Source organism: Strix uralensis, chromosome 20, assembly GCF_047716275.1.
Source record: "Strix uralensis isolate ZFMK-TIS-50842 chromosome 20, bStrUra1, whole genome shotgun sequence".
Lineage (NCBI taxonomy): Eukaryota > Metazoa > Chordata > Aves > Strigiformes > Strigidae > Strix > Strix uralensis.
In genome coordinates this window covers 9,773,997-9,799,127 of record NC_133991.1, presented here as the reverse complement: position 1 = coordinate 9,799,127, position 25,131 = coordinate 9,773,997, and the positions used below count along the sequence as shown (strand labels likewise).

The following is a 25,131-nucleotide window of genomic DNA, read 5'->3' as shown; positions in this document are numbered from 1 at the left end:
GTGCAAACATTGTGAGATATGTCTGATCATCAACTCACGAGAACGGATTTAGCCTGTTGGCTATTTGGACTAAGGCTACGTTACACTGATGAGACGTTCAAGCTGCCAAATAGGCAAGATTTCAGGGTGACAGCTGTACTGGCAGCTGCAGGACCTCTGGCAACCTGCATCGAGACAAATGAAGCGGTTGCATTCAGCAGGAATGGCATAACCAATACTGAAATTTCAAGTGCGGCCGCCAAGACTCTAGGTTGAATAGAGGTTCTCAAGTACTGGAATTATATTCTTGCAAACAAGAGTGTGAATGCAACATTGCATGTTAATGATTTGTTTTGTACATAATAGCTTCATTTGCAGACACAAAAGGCAGCTCATCTCATCATTCCTGCAAGAAAACTAGGTACTAAAAAGAATCAAATTATTCAGACGGAACAGTCTGAAATCATTATTTTGGGCAGTCATTTACTTTTTAGTCTGTCAGACTGAATCTCTTCCAAAAGCTTACTATGTACAAAGGAAGTCCACACTTATGTACGAGTGGAAAGTTTCTCCTAAAGGAAGAGCTATAAGCAGTCATTTAAACAGAGGGCTTCAGCAAAACATCTCTTATGAATGTCTCACCTAGTCAAAGGTACCCTTCCTCTTTCAAAATAAGGAACCTGAGATTTGATGAAATGGTCTCTTCCTTGTGGTATTTTTTTGTCTCATGAGGAGGAACTGTGCAAAGTTACAAACAGTACATAAGACTTCAGCTTTATGGCCACAGCTTCCCAGATAAAATGCTTATCTTTGTAACCTCAAAGAACTGATGACGAAGTGAAGTTTCACTCACGTTTAAAAAAAAAAAAAGTAGTAAAAAGTCAAAACTGAAAATGAACCAAACTAACTAGGTAAGACTTTTAAGAGCTGGCCAAGACAGATAGGCTTCATTTCATAAATGTATGCTCAAAAAACATCAGTAACTTCTTACAGTTTGCTCAGTAAAGTGCCCAGCTGTTAAGACACATCTTTTAATCTTCTTAAGCCTATCCTTTTGCTAGACAAGATTTTGAATATGAGCCACTTCACCTTGATTTCATTCCACTCCATTAAACGGTATGTTTTAGAATCGCATTTCTGGCTGCAGCTCCATCAGAGGGATCGAGTCTATTTCTAACTTCCCAGCCAAGAATCTGCTGGTTTGAAATCCCTCTGCTTGTCTGTCTCACAGCACTGAAAGTCCTCACCTGTTGTTTCAGAAACCAGTCTTGAATCTCACTGGTTACTGTTCTGGTGTCATTGCCACCACAGGAAAGGCTTCTGAGTTAGAAGTTTGTCCTCTGCTGCCACTGGCAGCAAGAGCAGCTCAATTAGTTCAGAAGCTACATTACGACAGACATCTTCAGTCCTTAGAAAAATCTCAGTACAGATGACCTCACTTCACCCAGAGCAAAAAGACAGCTTCCCATACCCATTTAAATGCTGAGAAACAGACTTGCTGCAATTTGTGGTATTTTACAAATAGCAATATCACTGCATTCATTTGAAATTAAGAAATGAAGTCAAGCAGGAAAAGAATGCAGGAAACAGATGAAGAAATGAAACATTAAAAACCCTTTCAGCCATAAAAACAATTCTGTGGTATGTTACAAGTACAAGTCAGTTTGACACTGGCAAAAGGCACTAAACCAACAGCCCTACAGAATTCTATCCAACTAAAAGATGCAACAAGAAAATCATACACGATGCTTTGTATTCTCTTCACAGACCCTTTGGCTTTTTTAAGAGAAGAGACTATTTCAAATCTGAGGATTCACTCTTTCCTTCTCTTTTTGTTGAGAGTGGCATAGCAATTATGAACACACTTTTTGAGACACATCATAGAAATTATTTCATATGGATTAAAATATTCCCAGGTATTCGAAATATGGCTGCTCCAACAAATGAAGGCTCTATCATCTCCAGATGATTTTGGAAAGTGTTTAAATAGGGGAAAAGCCCACAATGCAGTTTCAACATCACCTCTTAGCAAGTCAAAATAAAGAGTATAACTAGTATTTCAGATAAGCAAGAAAATGCACCCAAAACGTGCACAGAGCAAAAGAATGTGTTGCTCAATTTCATATTCTTATGCTCAATCCTTCTGACAGTACAGCGCGATTCCATCTTTAACAGTCTCAGAACATCTTCAAGTCCTATTTCTTCCTGATCTTTTTTTTTTCCTGCTGGCATGCCATAATAATTTATGACTTGCAAAGCTTACTGAATGCTTAGCAACACTAACATCAGATCCCAGTCAACTTCCCAAGGGAATGATGAAAACGTGCTGCGTGCTGTACACTGGCAGTTCTTCCTCCCGTGTCTGAGGACTGGCATGACAGAGCTGGTCTATCAAAACCAGATTCTAGAAGCACGTTACTACCATTCACTATAATCCATCCACTTCCATCCCTGTTTAAAGACAGGCATGATCAGAGTTGATTCTTCGTCTTGAGAAAAAGAAACTTCAGTCACTCTCTTATTGTGTAAGGAATTAGTTATGGGGACAGATGTCTTGATACTGCCACAATTGGTTTAAATTTCTACAGAAACTCAGTGCACCACTTACCCAGTGTCTCCTACTAACCCACACTAATGTAATGTTGGCTCTCCTCCCCCTTCACAAAACGCTGTAGAAGCTCTATCAAAACAGTCACTCACCTGAGAAGTTTCTACTCCTTGATTCATGTCCTTGAAGTTGTCCGCAACAACAGTGCCCAAGCTGCTCAGGTATGGTTCCAACTATGCAAACAAAATCAAAACATGAATTTATACTTTACCTACAAATTAAGGTAAAAAGCAAAATAATCCCTAGTTAGTTTATTTCTGTGAGTAATTTAACAGAAATTATTTCTGAAAATGTGTCCTAGTTAGGCAGATTTTGGTTTAAGATAGTTTCAAGCAAGAATTAGTGTTCTGAATTACTGTCCCAGTTAAACCTTTACTAATTGCTAAGAATCTGTGGGCTTACCTAGTGGTGAAGGAGAATACGGTCTAGAAGATCCCATGGATAACCTGCGCCCAACACCCTGTGTAGTGTCAGCTGGTACCGGAGAACAGGAGCCCATCTTCATGAAGCCCATTGGGCTCGTATTTGAGCGTCTCACAACTCCAGCTCTAACAAGGTGAAAAGAATGGTTACACACACGCTATAGTAACCGGTTCCCTGAGATAAGCTTCAGAATCCCCAAAGGAGTATAATGATCAGTTAAAGAAAATACCAATATTTAAAGAGAAAGCTATGACGTTGAAGCTTATTAAGCTAATAACTTAAGCTAAGCTTCCCATATTGAAAACAAGCAAGATTTAACTCCCTTTGTTCACACTGACTTGTTAAACTTTTGATGCCATAATAATCTGCTAACTGGAGAAAATTACAAGATACCCCCAAGTACATGGATTCTTAATCTTCAAACAACTTGATCACCAAATTCTGAATTTTACAATCAAGTGAAATGTATTGTTGCAAATACCCATTTTTATGTCAACAAAGACTATGACAAAGTTTTCATACTGGGTCTGGTATACAGGTCAGGTAACTGAAAACAGACTATTTAAGGGAAAGGCACTTCCAGCTGTAGCAACTATTATAAAATCAGAGATCCTGAAAAAAAATGCAAGGAACCATGGGTTTTGTTTCTGTTTGAGTAGTCTGTTTCTGAGTCTTTGACCTTCACCATCCTGATCCTGTAGCCCACAAGGCAGAGAATAAGTCTGGCACACTAGAGCTTTGTAATAAGACAAGCTGGTTAATTAGCATGCCAAAAATTGTTTCCTTGATATTCTACAGAACAATGCATTCATCTCATCACTACACGTGTGAAAACAAAACATACTTAGTACTGACTTTCTAGTTCATGATATCATGCCACATAATACACAAAGAAGAATATGAAAGCAAGAGCTCATCTTTTTACCTTCTTGGGTTGCATGTAAGTGAAAGAACAAGCTCATTTTGTTTTCATGAAACATTTCAAGTGCCCATCCAACAATCTTGAGATTGTGAAGGAAGGACTATTATTTGTTATCATTAAAATGTCTCTTCAGTATGTTTTTGTGCAGAAAAAAAAATGACATCAGTGAGAAAGGCCGGACATCTGTCAGGGTGCAAACACAAACTAGAACCAAGAAAAAGGAGTTTAAAAAGCCCAAACTCACCTTGGTGATCCGTGGGGGTTTGACACAGGGCTGGCAGTAGAGGAGAGGTTCTGTTCTATGCGCTGGTAATTCCGTAGCTGAGTGGGAACTGGGATAGGTGCTGTTTCACTGCGGGGGGATACCGAAGGCTGACAGTGCCTGAAGTTGGAAGGTATGGAGACAGATGAATATAGGTAGACAGGTCTGTCTTGGAGTTGTACCATTGTTGAAATTTCAATAAAATCTAGGAAACAGGCAAATAAGCTGCTTCTGCACTCCCTGCGTGTGCTATGATCTTAGCTTGTCCTAACCTAGTTCTAACACTTCACAGAGGAAGGTCAGGAACTGTTCGTTACTACCTACCTTTCTTACACTGGCTCGTATCAGATTGAGCCGAGGGCGCAGTACTAGCTGAAGCCCTTCGTCACGCATCGCAGCGATCTACAGATTCTTCCGACTTCCTGCCAGCCAGCCCGCTCTGTTTACCACGCTTCAAAATAGCGTTCTAGGAAAACCCACTGCGCTAAGAACAGGAAGTTCAGCAGCAGGGCTGGAATGTGTACAAAAGCCACTAAAGCACAGTCAGAGATATCCCATGAGAGACACCGTGAACTTGCAAAAGGAAAACATGTTATGTAACTAACCCCTGACAAGATGACCAAAACCACACACCTGAACATTAATCCACAGGCTCAAACTGCAGATTAGCATTACTCAAATTCAAGTGAAGTGTCAGTGACCTGGCTTACCTCAGTGTACTATCTGATAAGGGAATCAAACCACTGCAACATAATCAGTTACCAACACTTTCAAAGGAAGACAGAATTCATTGGAAAGGATTTCAAACGAATGGGATTTTTGAAAGATAATCAGTTTAGTAACTGGTCCTTTATTAACCACCTCTTCAGAGAAAGATTAGAAATTCTTAGAGGAAATGTGAAAAAAGTTCTACCACAAGCCCTAGTAAACAAGCAGTTACAGCACTCACTGGATGGCTACAGCTGAACAGAAATTTGGGTTTCTGACTGCGTTTGTCCTGTTGTCTTTGCTACCTCTGAGAATGAAATATTACTTCCTAATATGCACAGAACTTCCTTTGCAAAAGACAAAAAGTTTGTCCTTTTATTGCCACCCAGTTTCCAGATACTACAGAGCCATTTGGAAGTCAGCTGCGAGCACACAGCCAGCGGAAGGCCTGAAAGTTTCTATGTGAGGAAAAGGTCTCACAAGTGGAAACCCCACAACGGCAGCAGGCAGCCTAACACAACACACTGAGGCTGCACAGGGAGGCTCCCTAGGCCTGACCTCCGGGAGAAGGGAAGCAGATGTTATTTAAGCTGTGGCAGTGACACTGAGGAGGCCAAGAAGGCACTTCAACTTTTAAAGTACTCAGCACAGAAAATGCCTTCCCCTGCTCTCACGCAGCCCTGCAGGTGTATCCAAGCAAGCTCTGTGAGCCGTGAGCTCGCTGGAAGCAGCAATGCTGTGCTAACGTGGTGGAGAGGCACAGTACAGTACTTGGCCCTCCATCAGGGCTCCCCAGCTCAGGCCCAAAGCTAAGCTCTGGTCAGGCATCCTTGAGTCTGATGTGGTTTATTACCGGTTAGAGAAAATGCGGTACAGATGTGTGCAGAGTTGCATGCAAATCTTGTTTCTCTGAGATCCAGAGAATAAAATTAGCAGTTAAGCACGGAAGAGTGAATGCCTCTACCTATTCTGCCTATTCTGGCTGGAGCCTGAGAAGTGTTACAGCTTCTTCTACTCGACATAAAGCAAGGTAACTATGGCTACAATTCATTCTGTTTGATCAGCTAATCAGAAAAATTCACCACTTCATAGGTCATAACCTTTTGTAAAAAAAAATAAAATTAAAAAATCACATACTGTGAAAGTACATTTCTCAGGAAATAAAAAACCAGAAACAAAAAACAAAGGCAGCATCTTATAGAATATCAGACACACACTCTGCTTCCTTCAGACCATGCCTCAAGCAGCCAGTTACTGAATTTACTCAACCAATAATTGTATCAAACTATTATAGTACAAACACTGAAAGTGTGAACAGTAAGCACCTGTTCCTAATCACACGACCATTTAGCTCTTAACTTAGTAAGGTACAGATAACTAGCATATTTTCATAAAACCTGTAACTATAAAAACTGTGACGCCTGACACAATTTAAAATAGGAAATTACAATGTATTTATAACACGTTGTACATGGCCAATCCAGAGGAAATGGATCTTTACAGACAAACCATCCCCATTATCCGCCCTTAAACATAAAAGGTAAGACTAAAGCTTTATTGATAGTCCATGTCAGCAGATTTCACAAACTGCACAAAGATAAGCACAAAGTAGCAAACTTTTCTTGTAACAAGCATTTCTAAACAAATAATGCTGACTCGCAGCCCTGCAGTACTAGCATAAGCCAAAAATACACCCAACATAATAGCTTTATTCCCCATTTAGCCACTCATCTTCTATTTGTACTAAAAACATTATGAAATTCATTACTTGGTCGAATGACAAATCTAAGCCTTCTGTTTAGATATTATATGAGTAGTTAAACAGCATGATTAAGCTTTACATTTTCCAATACAATACAGGAAAGATTTCAGGCACCACTGATGATTATCAGTGCTATTTCAAACTAGCAGAAACTTTGCCTACAACCATGTGGAAGAAAGAGAACTTACTAACAGTCCTGCTGATGAAAAAGCTGCAATACATATTCAGCTCTTTCATGTGGCTGCTTTGGTATCTTGTGAGACACAAACATGAAATTCACAGTAATCACTTGCCCAGAAGCCACACCCAGTTACCAGACACAAGACAATCCAGCCAGGAGACAGATCCATAGCAGTCTGGGCTTGGTAAGTTCCTCTTCTCTCACAACTACTTCTCAAAATGTTTACTGCATTCAAGATCTTGACTCACTAAATGAAGGCTGTGCTGTGCTTCGTAACACCAAAAAGGACAAGTCAGTTATGCCTCTGAAGTTTCTGCTTTCAACCAGCTCAAAATTTAAACAGACAAAAGAAGGCTCTCCTTCCTTAAGGAAATCTTTCAGGGATGCATCAGAGCCAGAAGCTCGCTATGCAACCATCAGCCATTAGAATGCATTAAGTGTAGAGAGCCTGGAAAAAACAGATCTAGCTTCTATTTCAGCTCAGTTTGCAGCAGCCATCCACAACTGAAAAAAAACCAACACACAGAGTAGCAGAGAACCTCTTGAAAAGAGAGGAAATACTAAGCCTACATCACACACCTGTTAGCCGTGCCAGAAGCCGTACTTCGAGAAGAGGCTGAGGATGGTTTCTGTGCAGTTCCTGAGCTTCCAGAAATAGTTAATGGTGACTGCCTGTGAAAACAAGAACTACTATCAAAAGACAGGTCTTCACATCAGAGAAACTCTGCAGCAAAACTTTATGAATTCAAGCTGTTTACATGTTCAAAATAAATTCAGCTTGACATATTAATCTTTAAGGAAGTCCACACAGCTATGTAAACCCATCACCGCCAAAACCCCAGCAATCCCTTCTACAGCTGCAGTATCAATTTTAGAACATGAGACTTCTTTTGGATAAAGCTCAGCACACCTACCCTCCACACATCAAGAACTCGCTTGAAGCCCGCCTGCCAGCTGCTCCCAATGGCATATCATCTACAGTAAGCAGAAGAACACATTGAAAACCCACGTCAGGAAGCAGAATCTTAAAAAAACACATCTCCAATATTACTGTTGTAGAAATAATCACTTCTCACAAATTCCTATGAACATGTAAGTTTTTCATAAACTCTTTTGTGTATGAAAATACCTCAGATGTGACCAACAACAACAATCTAGCTGGAGAAGGTAGCTCTTTAGCAAGGTTTTTTTTGTGGTTTGTTTTTGTTGGAGTTTTTTGGCTATACCAATTATAATAATTTTGAAATAAAATACATTGTTTAAGAGTACAAGGTATCAGCATTGGGAAATATAACAACAATAACAGAAACCCTTCAGAGATCAAGGCACTAATTTAGTCAAATACTTAACACGAGTTGGTGGCACTGTACAGAAATCAGCTGACTAGCTTCCTAGTGGCAGTTCAGGTTTGGAAGATGTCATAAAATGGTAGCATGCTACATCCAAGTCTTTCTACTGTATAAGCCCAGTCTGATGCCTTACCTCTCATCTTAAATGGTTTTTTATGCTTTTTACCTGCACTTCTTTATTACCTAGAGCCCTACAGCATCCCCTATAAATGTTCACTTAGTCTGAAGGTAACGGTGTGCCTGCCTCCCCTAAGAGAATCCTTGGGCTTCTTATCAGCAGTTGTTTACCACTGACTCTTTTCTTCTACTGCCAAACCCCAATATTTTCTACGACTTTAAAGCACCCTGGTATCTTCGGCATATCTGGCTACTCAGTTGAAGGTTGAAATGTCCCAGATGGACATGCAGATATACCAAAGTCTCCCTTCAGAGAACAGTCAAACTAAAGAAATGAGTTCCAATGTGAATTGAGACACATTTAGAGAAAAGAAAGCCAAAGAGTAACAGGATATAAAGGTATGTCACAACTGGAAATTGTTTTAAAATGTAAAAATAAGGAAGATTCTTACATGAGTGGTCTGAAGAGATATTGTGTGGGACAAGAACAAAGTCATCTGTGTCACAAGAGGAGTTCTTGCTACTGGTACTGGCAGAGTCTTTAGAGACTTGAAGATAGTTAGGAGGGCCCAATGGAGGGGAAGACAAATTTTCTTCTTGAATATGTTGCATGTCTGGCAGAGACTGGAGGGGGGGGTGGAAAAAAGAAAGTAAAAAACCCACTGTAAATCTAGTGATTCAGAATGTAGAACTGTTCTTTTAACTATGAAGCTTCTAAAGCAAGAATCATCGCTAGCTTTGACCAAAAAAAAAATCTGAGTCCATTTTTTGTTTAAGTACTTAGAAATATAAAATGTATTTGAATTTGAAAATTTCAAATACTGGACAACCCTGTAGTGTCAATTTAGACAGTTGTATATTAAATAGGCTGTGAATTTAAACAATTGCAATTTATTAAATCATTCCTGATGATACAGATGCACCTCTTTCAAATACCACATAAAAGTCACCAGTTCATATCAGTATAAGAGGCCTTGGCCAAAAAGGCCAATTCAAAAATTATCTGTAACATTCATTATGTTGCAAACCATATTAGCATATCTAAAGATTTACTACTCTACTATTTGATACATATATATATATATTTTGTAACAAAAACGAAAAACAACAAAAACCCCACAAAGTACAACACAAGGAGCAGGAGAGAACCAAAATGTCAATGCCATTCTTCCAGCAAAAGGCAGGGGTATGCCTTGCTCTGTGCGCTTAAACACGACAGTTTACACTGTTCAAGAATTGAAAGATCTAAAATTCAGTAACTCTTGGCTAAACATTACAGAAAATATTTTCTAGAGTTTGCTCTGTAACATAGAGAACTTACTGGAGGAGAAGCAAAACGGCATGAAGGAGAGCTACCACAGGAACTGCCAGAGACTGAGCCTGCATATGTGGGCACTGGTACAGGACAAGCTGGAAGAGGAAAACCCAGGGGGAAAAAAAAAAAAAAGGGACTAAGATTTTTGAAAGGCTGAATTTCAAACAAATTCATTTCCTCACTGCTTTTCATTCATAAACCCTTATACAACTTATAAGCACAGCATATTCTTAAACACACAAGGGTATTTAAGTTCAGTTGAAATGTCAAAAGAACTAGTAAATAAGTATCACATTTCAGTCTCGCATAATACAAAAAAGGATTCAACACTCAGCCTCACAATAGAGCACAAGTCAGAATTGGGAAAATGCCTCACAAGACACTTAGCGTGATATCTGGCAGATATTTCTCCATTCCAGCCCCCAACATTCATCATTTACACAAATAAGTGGAAAAACAAAACTACTTACACTTTTTAACTGTTGAAATCTGATCCAGGAAAGGGTGGTTGAAAAATGCTTCTATAGAACAAGAAACAACAACCATGATGAATAAATGTACAAATGACATAGAATTTACAGACTATATTGCAGATGGTGACAAATAGGTGCCTTCCCAGAATCAATATTTCAGAGCCAGAGGGTGAAGAGTTTATAAAAGATTAAAGCCTTCTATGTTATATGCTGCTATACCATTTGGAAAGGAAACAAAAATCAATTTAATAACTTCAAACAACAGCCAGCAAGGCAAATGAGACTGAATTACTGGAGGACATTTTATGACTGCACTTAAGGATCACGTACACAAGAAGCCTTCCTATACTGATCACGAACTTATGTTCAATACGGTACTCACTCAGTTTTAATTTGCTCTTCAAAATGATGAGCATCTCTCACATCAAACACTGGAAGTATTTTCACTTCTGCCTTTCCCAAGGACTGATGCTTATTTTTGAACCCAGTAATGCTACTCCTTAGGTAGCCAAAAATCACAACAGAGCAGCAGCCATTCTCCTTCCCTCTTCCCAACAGCAAAACACAACCTGTGCAGCTGGTTCACAGCATAAAGCAGAATTAAACACAATTTCTTTTACAATTTCCTCAGTTAACTTGTTACTGTTACAATAGAAACATTTTGCTTTTGTTGTAAATGGGTATGCTGAGATGCATTTAATTGACTTAGCATAACCAGTTGGCTAGGAGTTTACATGGAAAGTTTTATTGTACAAGAAGCAACCTTCAGCTAGTTAGGGGAAATTGAGGGTTGGTGGAAGCTAGCTGCTGAGCTTTGTGAGTTTTAATGTTCTAACAGTTAAGGACAAACAACGCTGTTCATCAGACCTAAGCAAATAACAAGGAAAGAAAAAATAAAGACTCTGAGGCCTGCAGTATCCCCTCTTCCTTCAACAACACTTTCTTCCTTGACCCGATAAGGAAGGGAGGCTAACTGTAATGCAAGAACAATGTAATGATTAACTTCAACACGAGGATCAGGTGTTCCTGAGCTTTTGTACAACACCTGCTGTTCTACTTTATATTGCTGGAAGATCAACAAGATTTCCAATGCTATTTTTACTTTAACAACAGGCAACTGGGCTCAGTTATACACACTCCCTTTCACTCCCTTTGCTAAGCACATTCCAGAGCAGCCCCTTTGAGGCCCTTTAAGTGGCTCAGCCAAGGAAAACATGACTTTCATCACTACCATTCTGCTTTCTATTTTTCTTTCTAAGCACAAATGCATTCTCCCACTACCAGAAATAATACTGTGAATTTCCCATGTTTGAAAAAACTGTAGGGATCAGCACACCCAGAATGCAAAGTGGAATCAATCACTCAAAGTCCATGTTTGTGATGTATTCATTCTTCCGCACATACAGATTTATATATCGACCTCTGAATACTGTTACTATCATTTGGAACATTTTACCCAATTATCATAAGTTTTTTCTGGATCTGACTTCTACTTAAGTTTTTATGTACAGCAGTTGAATCGAGTTACGTCAGTCACATCTACACACAAAACCCCATGTCTAGTTCTCAGAAGAGCAACACCTTATTTATGCTACTATTGATGTTTTAAATCCCAAATTACTAAAAAAAAGCTAGCTATTTCTTGCAGCAAAACATAACAGGTATTGAAAAGGAAAAAAAAAAGTATCTAGGAGAGTCTTGAGCTTCAAGTGAAGAACTAAAATGACTTTTGAATCCTCCTCTCTCCACAGCCTAATAAATATAGTCTTCTTATCACAACTGCACAAGGACCACATGTGATGGAGTCGATGTGTGTATTTCAGTACTGCATCAAAACCAAGCTTGCATGCATAACTAAAGAGCAATGGTGAAGTTTCATAAGCAGAAACAAAAACTGAGCATGTCTTACTTTGGGCTGCAACTCACCCTAGGATCTCAGCATCACAAGAGCTAGTATCTTACGGTGAGGAAAGAACTAGGGCTTATCTACAAAGAGCACGAAGAGACTTTAAGGTTTAGTCTCCTTCCTGCCATTCCATAGATTAAACTTGATGGGTCACTTGTTGCTAAAACAAATTTCAGTAATAAAGCACGTTGCTATTGAGATAAAATAATAATAGTGAAGAAGATAATTCTACTTAGCTAAGTTAGCTTTAATTAACTAAAAGTTTAAGATTAACATTTCCTGGCAGCCATGATAAAATTGCAGTAACAAATAATGCTATAAAATTGAAACAACCAGCATGAGTAACATGACACACAAGATGCAGCTAAGAACAACTAATCAAGATTTAACTTTTCAGTGGTTTTCTTTTAAAAATGCTGCCTGAGTTTGCATTAAAAAAAAAAAAGAAGAAAAAAAAGCCATTACTACTTTTGCAGTAATAGGTAACCAAAATCCCAGCAATAAAAAGGCTTTTTTGAGACTGAAGTAACAGACAATGTAGCCAGTACAAAGCACACAGATCTAAACTCCACTCTTGACTAATTTTGAAGAGGCAACAGTTGTAGCCAGTTTGAATGATTCAATAGTACCAATTTGAGGCCTTGAAATCTTAAGAACAATGTTCTGCAACCAAAGATATCCAGCTAAAGAGAAAAAGCCAAACACAGCAGTAAACTAGAGCCAAACAAGTTCACTTTTGTTAAAAGGGTATCCATCTAGTTTTTACTAGGTTTAACTTCCCAACTAATGCAAAATGTAGTCCTAAACAGACACTGCAGTAATGTCTAACAGGACACAAACTTCAGTCACTGCAGTTTACAAATTTTAGGGCTTAAAGAAATACAAAGATACAACTTTTGTTTGTACTACTTTTGGGCTTAAAAAAACCCAGTCAAAATATTTCTCTAAAGAAGTCTCTGCAGCTAGCAATACCTAAGCGCAATACTAGGAACAAATCTTTGCAAATATAAACAATTTTGATGTAACATCACATCTCTCATTGCCCTCAGATATACATATATATATAGCTTTCAACGTCAAATCAAACGTACACAGTTTGCACCCCCATTAATGCTGTTATGATATTTGCAGGGAAAAGAACAGAGGGGAAACCATTTAAAGCAACTTTGCTTCCCAAGTGGGTTCTTCCAGCACTTTGTTAACATTTCTGCAACCAACACCATAAGGAGATCAGAGATGCCTGCTCCTAGTCTGAAGCCAAAACACCAGTTACAGTAACAGACACAAGACTGTGATATGAAATTTAAGGTATATTAGTTAACACTGTGAGGGGAAAAAAGGCCACAATTGAAAGAAATAAACTAATTTACATTTGACTACTCAAAGTCATAATTTACGTGCATCACTTGATACTGACTGGTTACCTTATGATTTAATTTGGCTGCTCTGCCTTCTTTACGATAACAGAGAAGAGAAAAATACTTTACTTTTCATGTAATTGGCTGTAGACGAAAGGTCAGGATAGTTATTCTGGTCACGTGAATACAACTAACAAGGAAAGTCAAGAGAGCAAAAGGAAAAGTTACATACCAAAGTCCATTCTATCTTTTTGGTTTCTCTGAAGCAAACCCAACAGCAGGTCAGCCAGATAAGCTGATGTTTCCCTAGGAATACTGCACACAAGAGGAAGTAAAACATGCATTAAATTTAATGCATGCATTAAATAATGCATAGCACATTAAATTTCAGGAACTCAGCATTCTGCCATGTCCCTAAGTCTTCCCTGTACGTGCTCTATAGCCTTAGTACAGGACACTCTCAACTCAGCAAGGTACAATGAAGGCAAGATGCAACATGACTCACTGGTATCATACTACATCTTTGTAAAGATAGCAACATCAAATATTTTTATGAATCCCAGGCATTCCCAAAGATGAGAAAGTGTTCAATCAACAAAGGTAAGTGACAGGAAAGGCCACGGTGACATACCTAGGAATCAAATTCCTGTTCTTTTCATAAAACATTCTCAAATCTTGAGGACTATTGGCCTGTCAAATAAAAATGTACATGAATTAAAGCTCAGTTTCCTGGAGAAAATAGCTTTCGTACCTATGCACACATACACAAAAAAGAGGCTTTTGCATATGGGCATTAAAGGAGAAAACCCCAAGCACAGCAGTGACTTCAGTACTGAGTATCCTTATGTAACTCTTCTGGACTGAACTCACTGATCTGAGTATGAGCAACTTCTCACTTGGTATCCTCAAGTGATCTGGCCTCTGAAGCATTGACACTACACTCAGACATCACTACTTACTTCTGTTTTCATGAACGGAAGGAAAAGCCCTAGGAATTTTCATGAGATTAAAGAGGGAAAAAGAAATAAAGTGTTACCTGAAAAGGTGGTTTTCCAACAAGACACTGATAAATCACAGTTCCTATGCTCCACAGGTCTGCTTTAGCATCATAGTGCTGAGACATTATCACTTCAGGGGCCTGGAAAGAACAGTAAAATCTCAGAAGGGAAAACAAAAAAGCAAAGCCACAGCAACACGAATTCTACAGTTCTTCTGTCAGAGCAGTATTAACAGACACCACTTTACGGTAAGACAAAATTAACAGTTTAATCTGCATCACACAACTTGAAAGGTAACAGTTCTATCTGAAATGAAAGATACATTTCAAAACTACAGAAAACTAGAAATGTTGATGTTCTAAAGAAAGCATCTAGCAATTGGCACATATGGGAATAAGAGGTAAGTATTATTTACTTGGCTTATGCAGTCCTTGTGGATAAATAACCAAGCATTTCATAAGGAGTATCATTAACATCATTTTACATATACACGAACAAGGCAAGGGAAAGCAAAATGATCTTCCCATGGCCATACAGTACAGCAGTGGTAGTGCCAAAGTCAGTTCAGTGCTCAATTGACTAGCACACTACTTAGTAAAAATTAATGGCAAGTAACTCCAAATTGTTTTTTTTAAAAAACAAAGCAAATCCCACATATGAGAGAATACATTAAATAACTAGAATGAAAACATCAAGTTGTTTAACTACTAGTTTACAAGCTCTTTTAGCTTGTATCTGATCACTTTTTATATTTTTCGAAACTGGGAAGGAGATAATGCCCTATTTCAGGGGGAAAAAAAAGTATGTAAGTGGGAATTAAACTACCTTGTCAAAAAATTGATGCTTAAATATACTGCCTTTTAATTCTCTAAGATTTTTTCCTCCCTGCAGCACTAAGAAATGTTCAACATCTCTCTGATTTTAACAGTCATGATCTCCAAATCTCAAGAAAAAAAGTAGTAGAATTATGGAAAGGTGAACTGAATACTGCCCCTAATACTTTTGAAGCAACATTAGGCATTTGCCAATCTGCAAGCAGTAAATTATTTTGTTTTGGTAGGAGACTGTTTGAGATAAGCAACATAACCTGAAATACACTGTCACTTACCATATACATAGGAGAACCACACAGAGTTGCAGCCATCATGTTGCTATGCAGATAACGAGCAAAACCAAAGTCAGCTATGTAAAGAAACACATTCGTCAATGAAAAGATAATTTTCAAGTCTTTAAAGTCTAGAAATTATCTGTCTCTTATTGGAATCTGCTACAATTACCAATTAGAGAGAAAAAAGACAGGTATAATATATAGCCAACTACATGGAATAGTAAAATCTATGTTACACTGAAAGAATAATGTGTTATCTTCCAAACAGCAAGCCAAGAAACAGCAGTGGCATCATCTGCATGAACTGCTGCTCAGCCATCTCTCCAGCTGCAGAGCATGCTGTCTGGCGTCAGCAGGAAAGGATTACAGTCAGTGGCTAAATATAAATGGTTCATTAAGAGTGATGAATATACAATCTACTTCAGTGAAATCACATCAGGTAGAAGTTTAAGAAGTCAAATTTCAGATGCCTGAATTTTCCACGTAGGCAAAAGCATCTGAAACTATCGAGTAAGGACAGCAAGAGAAGAAGTTTTGTCTCCTCTGTGCTGTTTAGAAGATGGAGTAAGTTGGAACAGATCTCAGATTTTGATTGAGCAAAAGCATAAAAAAGAAACTTATTAAAACCAAGGTATTTTTAAATGGACACTTATCAGAGAACAATGAGAGATTAAAACTCCTGAAGCGTCCTCTGAAGAGGAGCTTGGTAGTATCCTGAACAGTTGACATCTCTCCCCAGTTACAATACCAAACTTCTGTTTGCCAAAAATAGGTCATAATCTACATTTCTAAACTTCTCAAATAACCCTTAGGAGGGTCTACCCCGGAAAAAACCCAGCTGGAACTGTGACTGGAATCTCACATGGAGAGTTTTGAAATGGGCTAAAGGCTACTCAAAGTTTCAAACGTTACAGATTTATGTCTAAATAGTTTCATACTAGAAACATCGTCTAACAGGTTCCTTTTTCCTGCAGATTTAATCAAAAAGGTCTTTATGACTCTATCTTTTTTATACTGAGAATCTGCATTACAGCATAAAGCTCATCGTTCTAGACTTACTGTCTGATTTGCATCAATTTAATACACCCTCTGCACTTTAACTACAAAGATACTTCTGAGCAGGGAAACAATCCGACACTTATGATTTACCTTTAGATCAGAGAAAAGCATATTTACCTATTTTGATGCGTATGCCACTGACACTTGACTTCCTACGACTGGCATAAGACAACAAAATATTCTGTGGTTTAAGATCCCTATGAATGATTCCTTTACTGTGCAGAATACGCATAGCTGCTGCAATCTGCTGGAGGAACACTCGGATGGTATCTTCACTAAGAGTTCCTTTAGCTGGAAACAACATACACATTAGCAGATGAGAAAATAAATATCATTATCTTCAGACAAAAAGCAATAAACTTCACAGTGATCAACTGTGAAAACAATGAGGACAATCAAATCATAGTGAATTACATTCAGAATGAACTAATCTCCAGCATTTTTCTACAAATGTATATACTCTCAAGAGCATCTACATCTCCATAGTTTTGCACTAGCTACAGTACTCTGAATTATCTGTTTTTACAGTAGTTTATTCAACTTGGTAGCATAATAATTGTAAAACTTCTCTATCACCATTAAATCTTAAACTCGCTAAAAAGGTAAAGGAGCCAAGAAAATAAAATAACTTCACAGTTTAGAACATTAAATGTATCTACAGTCATGTTACAACCTGAAGCCGTAAAACCTGTTTTTAAAACAAATTATTATGGGGATGCAGGTAACCACTCTGCTCAAAAATTTCATCCATCATAAAATTTATTTTGAAGGGAAAAAAATAAGATGTACTTTTGAAAGTCTCTTCAGAAGGTATTATCTCATTCTGCAGTCAGAAAAAGTACTGAACACAGGAGCTGGATTATACTGCATGAGTCTTTCCAAGGATTTTAATGGGAAGTGAATTAGGCTTTTAATATACACAGTTACCATAACAATAACTGTTCACAAAAAGATTCCTTCAACATACCAAGATACAAAGGCAAGTAGAAGAATATTTTCATCAAGAAAAATGTGAAGATTTAACATTTCTGCTCAAATTTTGTTTGTAATAGGAATCCATTTGTCATGATTCTGCAACTTCTGCCTTCACTTCGGGCAGAGACATGTTCAAGGGTAAAACACCTCCTAAGCCAGAACTGCCTCTTTGTAGAAAGCACTGTTATATAAGTAATTAAGTATTCTTAAGTTCACATCTTGGAAAAGAAAGCAGGTGGAATCAAAACACTGGGAGCAGCCCCCAAAATATGACTTCAGAAATAGAAAACCACACGGTAAGCATGGTACTTCTGGTTAGCTACATCATCTCCCTCATTTACAAATAAGGGAATGTTACATTCAAGGGTTTTGAAAGCGGTGGGAAAAAGCATTTTCTGTCTGTGCATTGTTTTACTCACCTTCATTGCTACATTGTGGGTTTTATTTTCAATTATGAGTGGCATTTAAAAACACTGGGAAATACTTTTAAAGGAATGTAAAAACTTATGTCTTCCTGCAGCTTCAAGATCTAGTTTTCAGGTTCCCAGGGTGGCATACAAACACACAACAAACAGCGCTCTGCTGCTGACCTTGACTGGAGACAGGACACAGCACTAAACGGATTCTTGGTGAATTCAATTACTCTTATGAAGAGGTTACATTAAAAATCACACCAGGGTGAATGAACATGCATTGTGGAGTTACAGACATTGCACGGACAGAAAAATATTTAAACCACAAGCAAAAAAAATCAGAGAAACACCAATGGATTACAGGAATACAGAATACAAACATGTAATGCAATAGCTTCTTAATAGGGAAATACAGTAACCAATTACCTTGTAAGTAATCTGCCAAATCCCCACCATTGCAGTACTGTTAAAAAGAAAGGTTTTAATTCAAAACACAAGCACTGAAATACTTGCTATACAATTCTTACTTTGTAATCTTTTCACAAAAATTAGAAGACCCTTTCCAGCTGTTTGCCTTAAAATTGTTTTGTCAATTATTTGTAATTAATAATTTGCGGTGTAACACTTCATCAGTACTTACAGTATCATAAAAGGAAACTGAATAATTTATGGAACAAACACTACTGATAAATTTATCAGTGCATAGGAAATTAATAATCTAGTTTTCAGAAGTGCATGCTTTAACAAGTCATGGTTATTTTGCAACTGTGCAAAAAAGGAGGTTTGTCTAAAAATCATCTTTAAAATCAGTCAGAAAGAAACACATATGTTAACACATACCTCCATTACCAAAAAGACAGAATTGGGCATTTCCTAGAAGAGAAGGAGAACAAATCCCATTTAAGAATGTGAAAGACAAAACCTTCAGTACCTGCATTAACCAAGTGTAACATGAAATTTTTCATCTGAGACACTTTATGTTAAAGTCACTGTTTTAGAGGGTGGCAAAGATGTACCTTCCCCACCATTGAATATTTCACATTTTCAAAAGCATTTGTATATGTAGAAAAGTCACCAGGCAATATCCAAAAGACTAAAGCTATCATTTCAAAGAGCATCATACAGTAACAGCAGTTCCACTGTTCGTCAGTCCCTTAGCTTTCATCTGCCTTGGGCTGATCTGTCAACTCAACCTCGATATCAAGAGCCTTTACAAATAAATTAACATTTGCTATCAGACATGACTGAAATCAGTCACTAACGGGACAGTAATATTTAGTCACAAATATACTGGATAGAATTACAAATTGTAAGCAAGACAATATGGCTATGACAACCAGTTTTCTAAGGAGGAATTACAAAGTTATGTTCCCTGCTCCTGGGTAAAACAAGCTCTGGTTCTGCCATCTGACAAGACAAAGGTCAGTCAGAAATCACAGAGCAGTTAACTGTCTGGAATAAACTGCTTCCCAAACACTATTTTGTAGGATAATTAATTCTGGAATCATGCATACTTCTGTAAAGTATCTCCCTCAGTGAGTCACTGGCAGAAGCATGTCCCTGCCAGGGACCTAAATGCCTCATGGCAAAGGTGTGATCTGCTATGACAGTCCTGTTGAGATTTTCCAAAGCACTGACCTCCTTTGACCTGTTCACAACCTGAATTCCCTCTCTTGTAACTGCATAAAAGTTACTGAAAGACAGATTAGCTGACTTCTACTGTAAATTATCTACATACTCCACAAAAATGCAGTAAAAATGTTCCGTGCTTAAACCTAATAGGAGCATTCACCTTTTTTACAAATATTTATTTTGTGTGAGGGAAGAAAGAGCCTACCTGCCTATGCCAATAAAAGACTTTGTTTACCACAAAGTCTCCTGCATGAAATGCTTTTGTTGTGCCTACAAAGTTGAAGACAGTCAGAGATCTTTTATAAAGTAAAAGCATTTTTTCCCTCTGAGCTGACCAAGACTGAAAGAACTCAAAGAGGACTAGAAGGAAACGTAAGGTAAGTATACAAAAACAGGATGATGGTTTTAGTTACACAGTATGTTACCTCCCTTTCACTTCAAAAATAAACAAAGGTTGACAGTTTGTGGGAAAATATGTTTTTAAGACAGTTGAAGGAAAAGAGCAAGATGACATACCAGACAAGGCCAAGCATATGCCCCAGCTGGAAGTGGAACTGTAGACAGCCTGACTGTATTCTGCTAAACACTGTCAAAAAAAGTCAAAAGGGACATTGCATGGCAAACCAGAAGTTGTGAACTTGGCCACCTTTCTCGGCGGTTGTATTAAGCCTTCAGCACATGTTCAGTTTGACCATACTGGTAAGAACTACCACAAGAGTGCCATTTTCAAAGGGCACGCTACCAGGTCAGGCTAGGAAGCTTTCAAAAGAAAAATAAGTAAAAAAGGGCCCAGGCTAAGGAAACCAACTACCCTAAATATCCTACACAGCACAGAGCACAGGGGCAGCACAACCCATTAAAGCCGGTTTCTATGAATCCATCAGAGATACAGATATCCACTACAGATAACTGCAGTAAGTACAGTTCAAGATGAACTGGATGGTTTAAGGTTAATTCAAGACTGTATTAGGCTGCTTCACTTTCTGGAAGCGTTTAGTTTAGCCACTGTTGTCTGTGTTACAGAAATGCATTTGAGGTTCTTTCCAGCTCAGAACATCAAGCACATTACAGATTTGTTTACATTTGGAAATTAGCTTCAAAGAAAGCAAGTTTCTAGGAACATTAGTCAAATCTGTTGGGAATGAAAGGCAAACTCCAACCAATATAGAATATTAAAGCAGCAATAGATCACATTTCAGGAAGTCCCAATTGTTCAATGTTTCTGTAACAGCTGTGGCCACACAAACCATAATTTGCAATCCTATAAACACCTCAAAACCTAAGTGCATATATTACAGCCAAAAAAAAAAAAAGTAGTAATTACTTGCTCTGTAAATTACTGAAAATACATAATGATAAATGCTGTTTCTTTCTACATTGTTCCTTTGCAACAACATCTTCCAAGACAGAAACTCACTTTCTTTCAGGAACTCCAAGGATGCCAAATAGCAACTGAGATCCCAATTTATCAAACTGAAAATTCTGCCAACCGAGGATAACTTCACTTAAAGGACGACTGTGATGTGTAAAAGAATAACACAGCTACGAAGCATGGAAACTGTCCGTTCTCCAGTGACAAGAAAGAAGCTCAGCTAGCGGATTTCCACCCGAACATAGCAATCCCATGAATCAGAAATAGATGTTCCACAGCGTCAGTGCCTCCACTACACAACACACTCTGTACAAAAACAGCAGCTTACGGCAGTATGTAATGCTCAGCTCATGAGAGACATTTATTCATCACAGAACCAAGAGAATGTGTTTTCTGGATTCCCTTGGAAACAAAGTCCTTTCAAATGAAACTGCTCCCTTCAGAAACACGGAGCTGATGATTTGTCCTGTTGTACTAGCCCTCACCTGTTTAAAGAAAGTCATTCCTACAGACTACACTAGATTTCCCTCAAACAGCATTACTCATCTTTTTTTGACAGATATTCTTGATTAAAAATAATCAAACAAGTCACTGGGTTAAAGTCATAGTAAGAAGTAGAGCGTGTTTCCTTATTGTAGCTTGGATAATCCTTTTTTATTAAATCAGCAGAGCAGATTAGAGGTTTCACAGAGATTTTACCAGACTGGTCAAAAGTCCTATCTAATTCGTATTGCAGAAGTAGTATTTTGCACAGTACTGGTACCAAGCTCCCCAGCAACATCTCATCCCAACTTTAACTCATACCTGAACACCTTCCAATATACCACCAATGCAGCTTTAGTTCAGAACAGCTGAAGTTGTTCATTCCTTCACAGTTGCTCAAATTTTGCATTACAGTTCTTGGCCAGCCTGACTGGGAATGTGATCTCCATTTCGGGAATACATTCAGAAAACACAAGACAATTCTATAGACCCATTTTTTCCCTTCTAAATTATTTTGCTGAAAAATAATGCTATCCCTATCATCATTCCCTAGACTTGTGATTTCTGTTGACTTGTTAAGCAAAGTGCTCAAAAATGAAAAGATTAGTAAACCAGCATGTTTCAGATCTAACATTCAGAAATAAAGCTGACCTAGCAAGCTATTTTAAACTGCTTCCTGAAACAGATAACAAAGCTTTCAAAAATGTACACTGATATACAGATCATAAAATCACCACAGCTGGAGTTGTTCTGGCCTACACTTCTACCTAGAAAAATAATCAAGCAAAACAAATGTATGCTGTTCTGTAACAACTATGGTTACAATTACATACAAATATGTAGCAAACCAGTTTTGTCGAGCATGCCTTGCTTTGTTGCTTAAAGTTTTCTCGACAGAAATCTACTTTTGCTCATTCTTATTCTAAATCTAGTTTTTACCTGCAAAACGAAGTAAAAGATAGCAAAGGTTAATAGGAAACCATTTCACAATTCTGAACGCGAACAGATAAACCTAATAGAGATGAAGAGGCAACATATTTGCCAAAACTTGCTGTGTTTTAATCCCAGACTTCCAACAGTTGTCTCTGGGGATGTGAAGGTCCAACCCAAATCACAGGCTCAGCGCAGTAGTTCCATTTAAAAGACATTAATTGAAAAAGAAGTCAAAACATCCATGGTTACTTCTGACAGCTGTTGCTAGAACTCCAGCATACTGGCAGAAACATACCCTAGATTTCTTTTTGGTTAAGAAGTCCTCCTTTAGAACAAGCTGAAACAGTCTGCAAGGATTAGTGAGCTGCCAAAGCAGAAACTGTGGCAAATAAATAGTTACTATGTTTTTGCTCCAAGACTCTAGATTCTGTCTAGGGGCAGTTTATGATCGGAGTCCCAAGAGCATGACAGTGAACCTGACAGCTTGTGCACTGCTATTATCTGATTAAATTTCTGATATGTTAATTTATGTTATATTTGCTTTTAATTTTTTTGCCCAGAAACACTTTTTTTTTTTTTTTTTTTTTGAGCATAAATGCATTTGGCAAAAGTTCTAATGACTTAGGGGAAAAGGACTGGTCCAGATCTTTTTAAGGCTGTTTCTCACTGTATTACAGATACTCCTGTTTTGCTTTGCGAGTGCACTACAGCAGCAGCTTCTAACATGCACAGCTCCTGTCATCTAAACAACTGAACATTTTGTTAGTTCTGACTAAATGTTAAGTCTCAGACTAAATGTCACTTGACATGTGCCTGTAGGATTCAAATAGCCCGCATGCTGCCAATTATTCACATAAAAGAGCAATCAGCCACGAAGAAGTGTACCACAATAGCCGTATCACTCATTTTCTGTTCTGTGAAATGCGGTACTTAACTAATACATATGGGAGGTACTAAGAGAGACTGTCCTGCTGCACAACACAAAGGAAAGGCAAAACTGTTCACAGCACACCAAACATTTAGCACGCTTGCATACTAGAAGATCTTCTGAAGCAGTTTTGAAATACAGATTATAGCATCTAGGCACAAGAGGTAAGCTAAGGACTGTGTAGTAACTCCAACTCTTCGGTTCTCTGGGCCAAAACAAATTCTAACTGGTTGTCCCTAACCTTCAATGCCTACGCTGGCGTCATTCCTCACAGTCCAATATCGTCATAATCAACCTTCCAGTTAGCATCAGCTGCCAGGTAGTATTTCAAAACCTTTACAATTTCTACAGGGTTTTTCTTTTTATCTGAAAACGGGTCTGAACAGCATGTTTTCATATGACTATTTCCACACACAGTGAGGCTGGATACTGACAAACACAAAGGTCTTAATCAAGGAGCTGGGGGAAAAGATATTGAGACATCCTCATTCAAAAGACAACAGTTCAGAAACAGCTACGATGAGAGTACGGAGGCAATCAAAGCTGCGAGACACCAAGACCAAGAGTACACACCAGAATGCTCGAAGCAAACGCCTCAAGAAACATAAGCAATACTACCAGACCAGCTGGAGTCCTTGGGTAAACCACACAGCAGTATTTAATCCCCACTGGTAAAACAACAGGTCTAGATAAGTATGGTTCCTTCCACGAGCATCCCTTGTGAGAACTCATGGACACTTGTGTGCAAGTAAAGGCTGAGGTGTAGGTACCAGAAGGACCACTGGCTTTGTTCCCACTAGCTTTCACTGCCTTCAAGGACAGCAGAAGCAGCTGCAGTTATTTTGTCTGGTATGTACCAAGAAGATAAGACAAGAAAGAATTTCTGTTCAGATGCTGTTTCTCCAGTAACACACTAGAAATTAGTTCTCCCTAAACTACTGTTCAAATAGCAAACTTCAGACTGCATACAGTGAAGACATTAATTCATTCTTCTAAAACATTATCTCCAAGATACATTACAGGCTTTCATTCTGACGGCTGACATTCTAAAGAGGTTTTGAATTCAATTATTTGCTAAAACAGGCACTGTCTGGCACTGTGTAAGAGATTAGTTCTACTCAGCACACACTTGGGATCATGAACTGCACAAAACTGTAAATTCATGTCCTAAATATAGCACATTCCAAATAACTTACTGATACCTTCATACTTCAGTATAATATTTTAACCGAGGACCTCAGTGTACTTTATGATGGTGAGTTAGAGGTTATTTTGGACTCCTTTTGCTTTTGAGAAATGGTGGGCTCCATTTCCCCAGTTAACAGGATCCAAGACTGATCATCTTTTGCAGGACAAATGATGTCCCACAGCACCCCCATGGGAAAAGAGTTGCATTCTTATACCATTTTAGAGATTCAGAAGTTTTTTATTCTTGAATGAAAGACTACCAAACTCTTGCCCAAGAAGATAAGTAAAAAATGTCTCAACAGGTTACATCTTGCTATCCATCTATTATATTCTGTTTTTTTTTTTTTTTTTAAGCAATGCACTTCATGAAAAAATTAATTTCACATTTAGAAGTGAGTTGCATATGTTTATTTTTCAGAGCCCTACTACTGCAAAATATTTGCTTCTCACAGATGGACAGCTGATGTTTAAATATCTCTACAAATGCCTTCAGTCTTAGAACCACTGGTCTCCACACCCTGGTGCGTGCAGATCCCCGGCCTTCTGAGATGGCACAAACAACAACGGTGCGCTCTGCTTACATAAAATGCTTAACTGCAGATCAAACCTCCCAGTGTTGCCTGTAACCACCTCACCGAAATCAAGGGCAATTATCAAGCTGGCAAAGGAACAAAAGATT

At 38.2% G+C, this 25,131-nt stretch overlaps 1 protein-coding gene across 2 annotated transcripts in view; it reads right to left on the bottom strand.

The window, feature by feature from the left end:
* Positions 1–25,131, bottom strand: part of ULK2 (unc-51 like autophagy activating kinase 2) — a 41,421-nt gene that overhangs the window by 9,294 nt on the left and 6,996 nt on the right. For both annotated transcript variants that reach the window (XM_074890616.1, XM_074890617.1), the window contains exons 4-18: positions 18,757–18,789; positions 18,343–18,379; positions 16,646–16,819; positions 15,470–15,543; positions 14,400–14,501; positions 13,995–14,053; positions 13,596–13,678; positions 10,097–10,147; positions 9,633–9,721; positions 8,764–8,935; positions 7,760–7,820; positions 7,425–7,517; positions 4,177–4,314; positions 2,990–3,135; positions 2,680–2,760 (exon numbers count right to left, since the gene is read on the bottom strand). In XM_074890616.1, the coding sequence (XP_074746717.1) occupies positions 2,680–2,760; positions 2,990–3,135; positions 4,177–4,314; positions 7,425–7,517; positions 7,760–7,820; positions 8,764–8,935; positions 9,633–9,721; positions 10,097–10,147; positions 13,596–13,678; positions 13,995–14,053; positions 14,400–14,501; positions 15,470–15,543; positions 16,646–16,819; positions 18,343–18,379; positions 18,757–18,789 (1,393 nt within the window). The remainder of the gene's footprint in view (positions 1–2,679; positions 2,761–2,989; positions 3,136–4,176; positions 4,315–7,424; positions 7,518–7,759; positions 7,821–8,763; positions 8,936–9,632; positions 9,722–10,096; positions 10,148–13,595; positions 13,679–13,994; positions 14,054–14,399; positions 14,502–15,469; positions 15,544–16,645; positions 16,820–18,342; positions 18,380–18,756; positions 18,790–25,131) is intronic.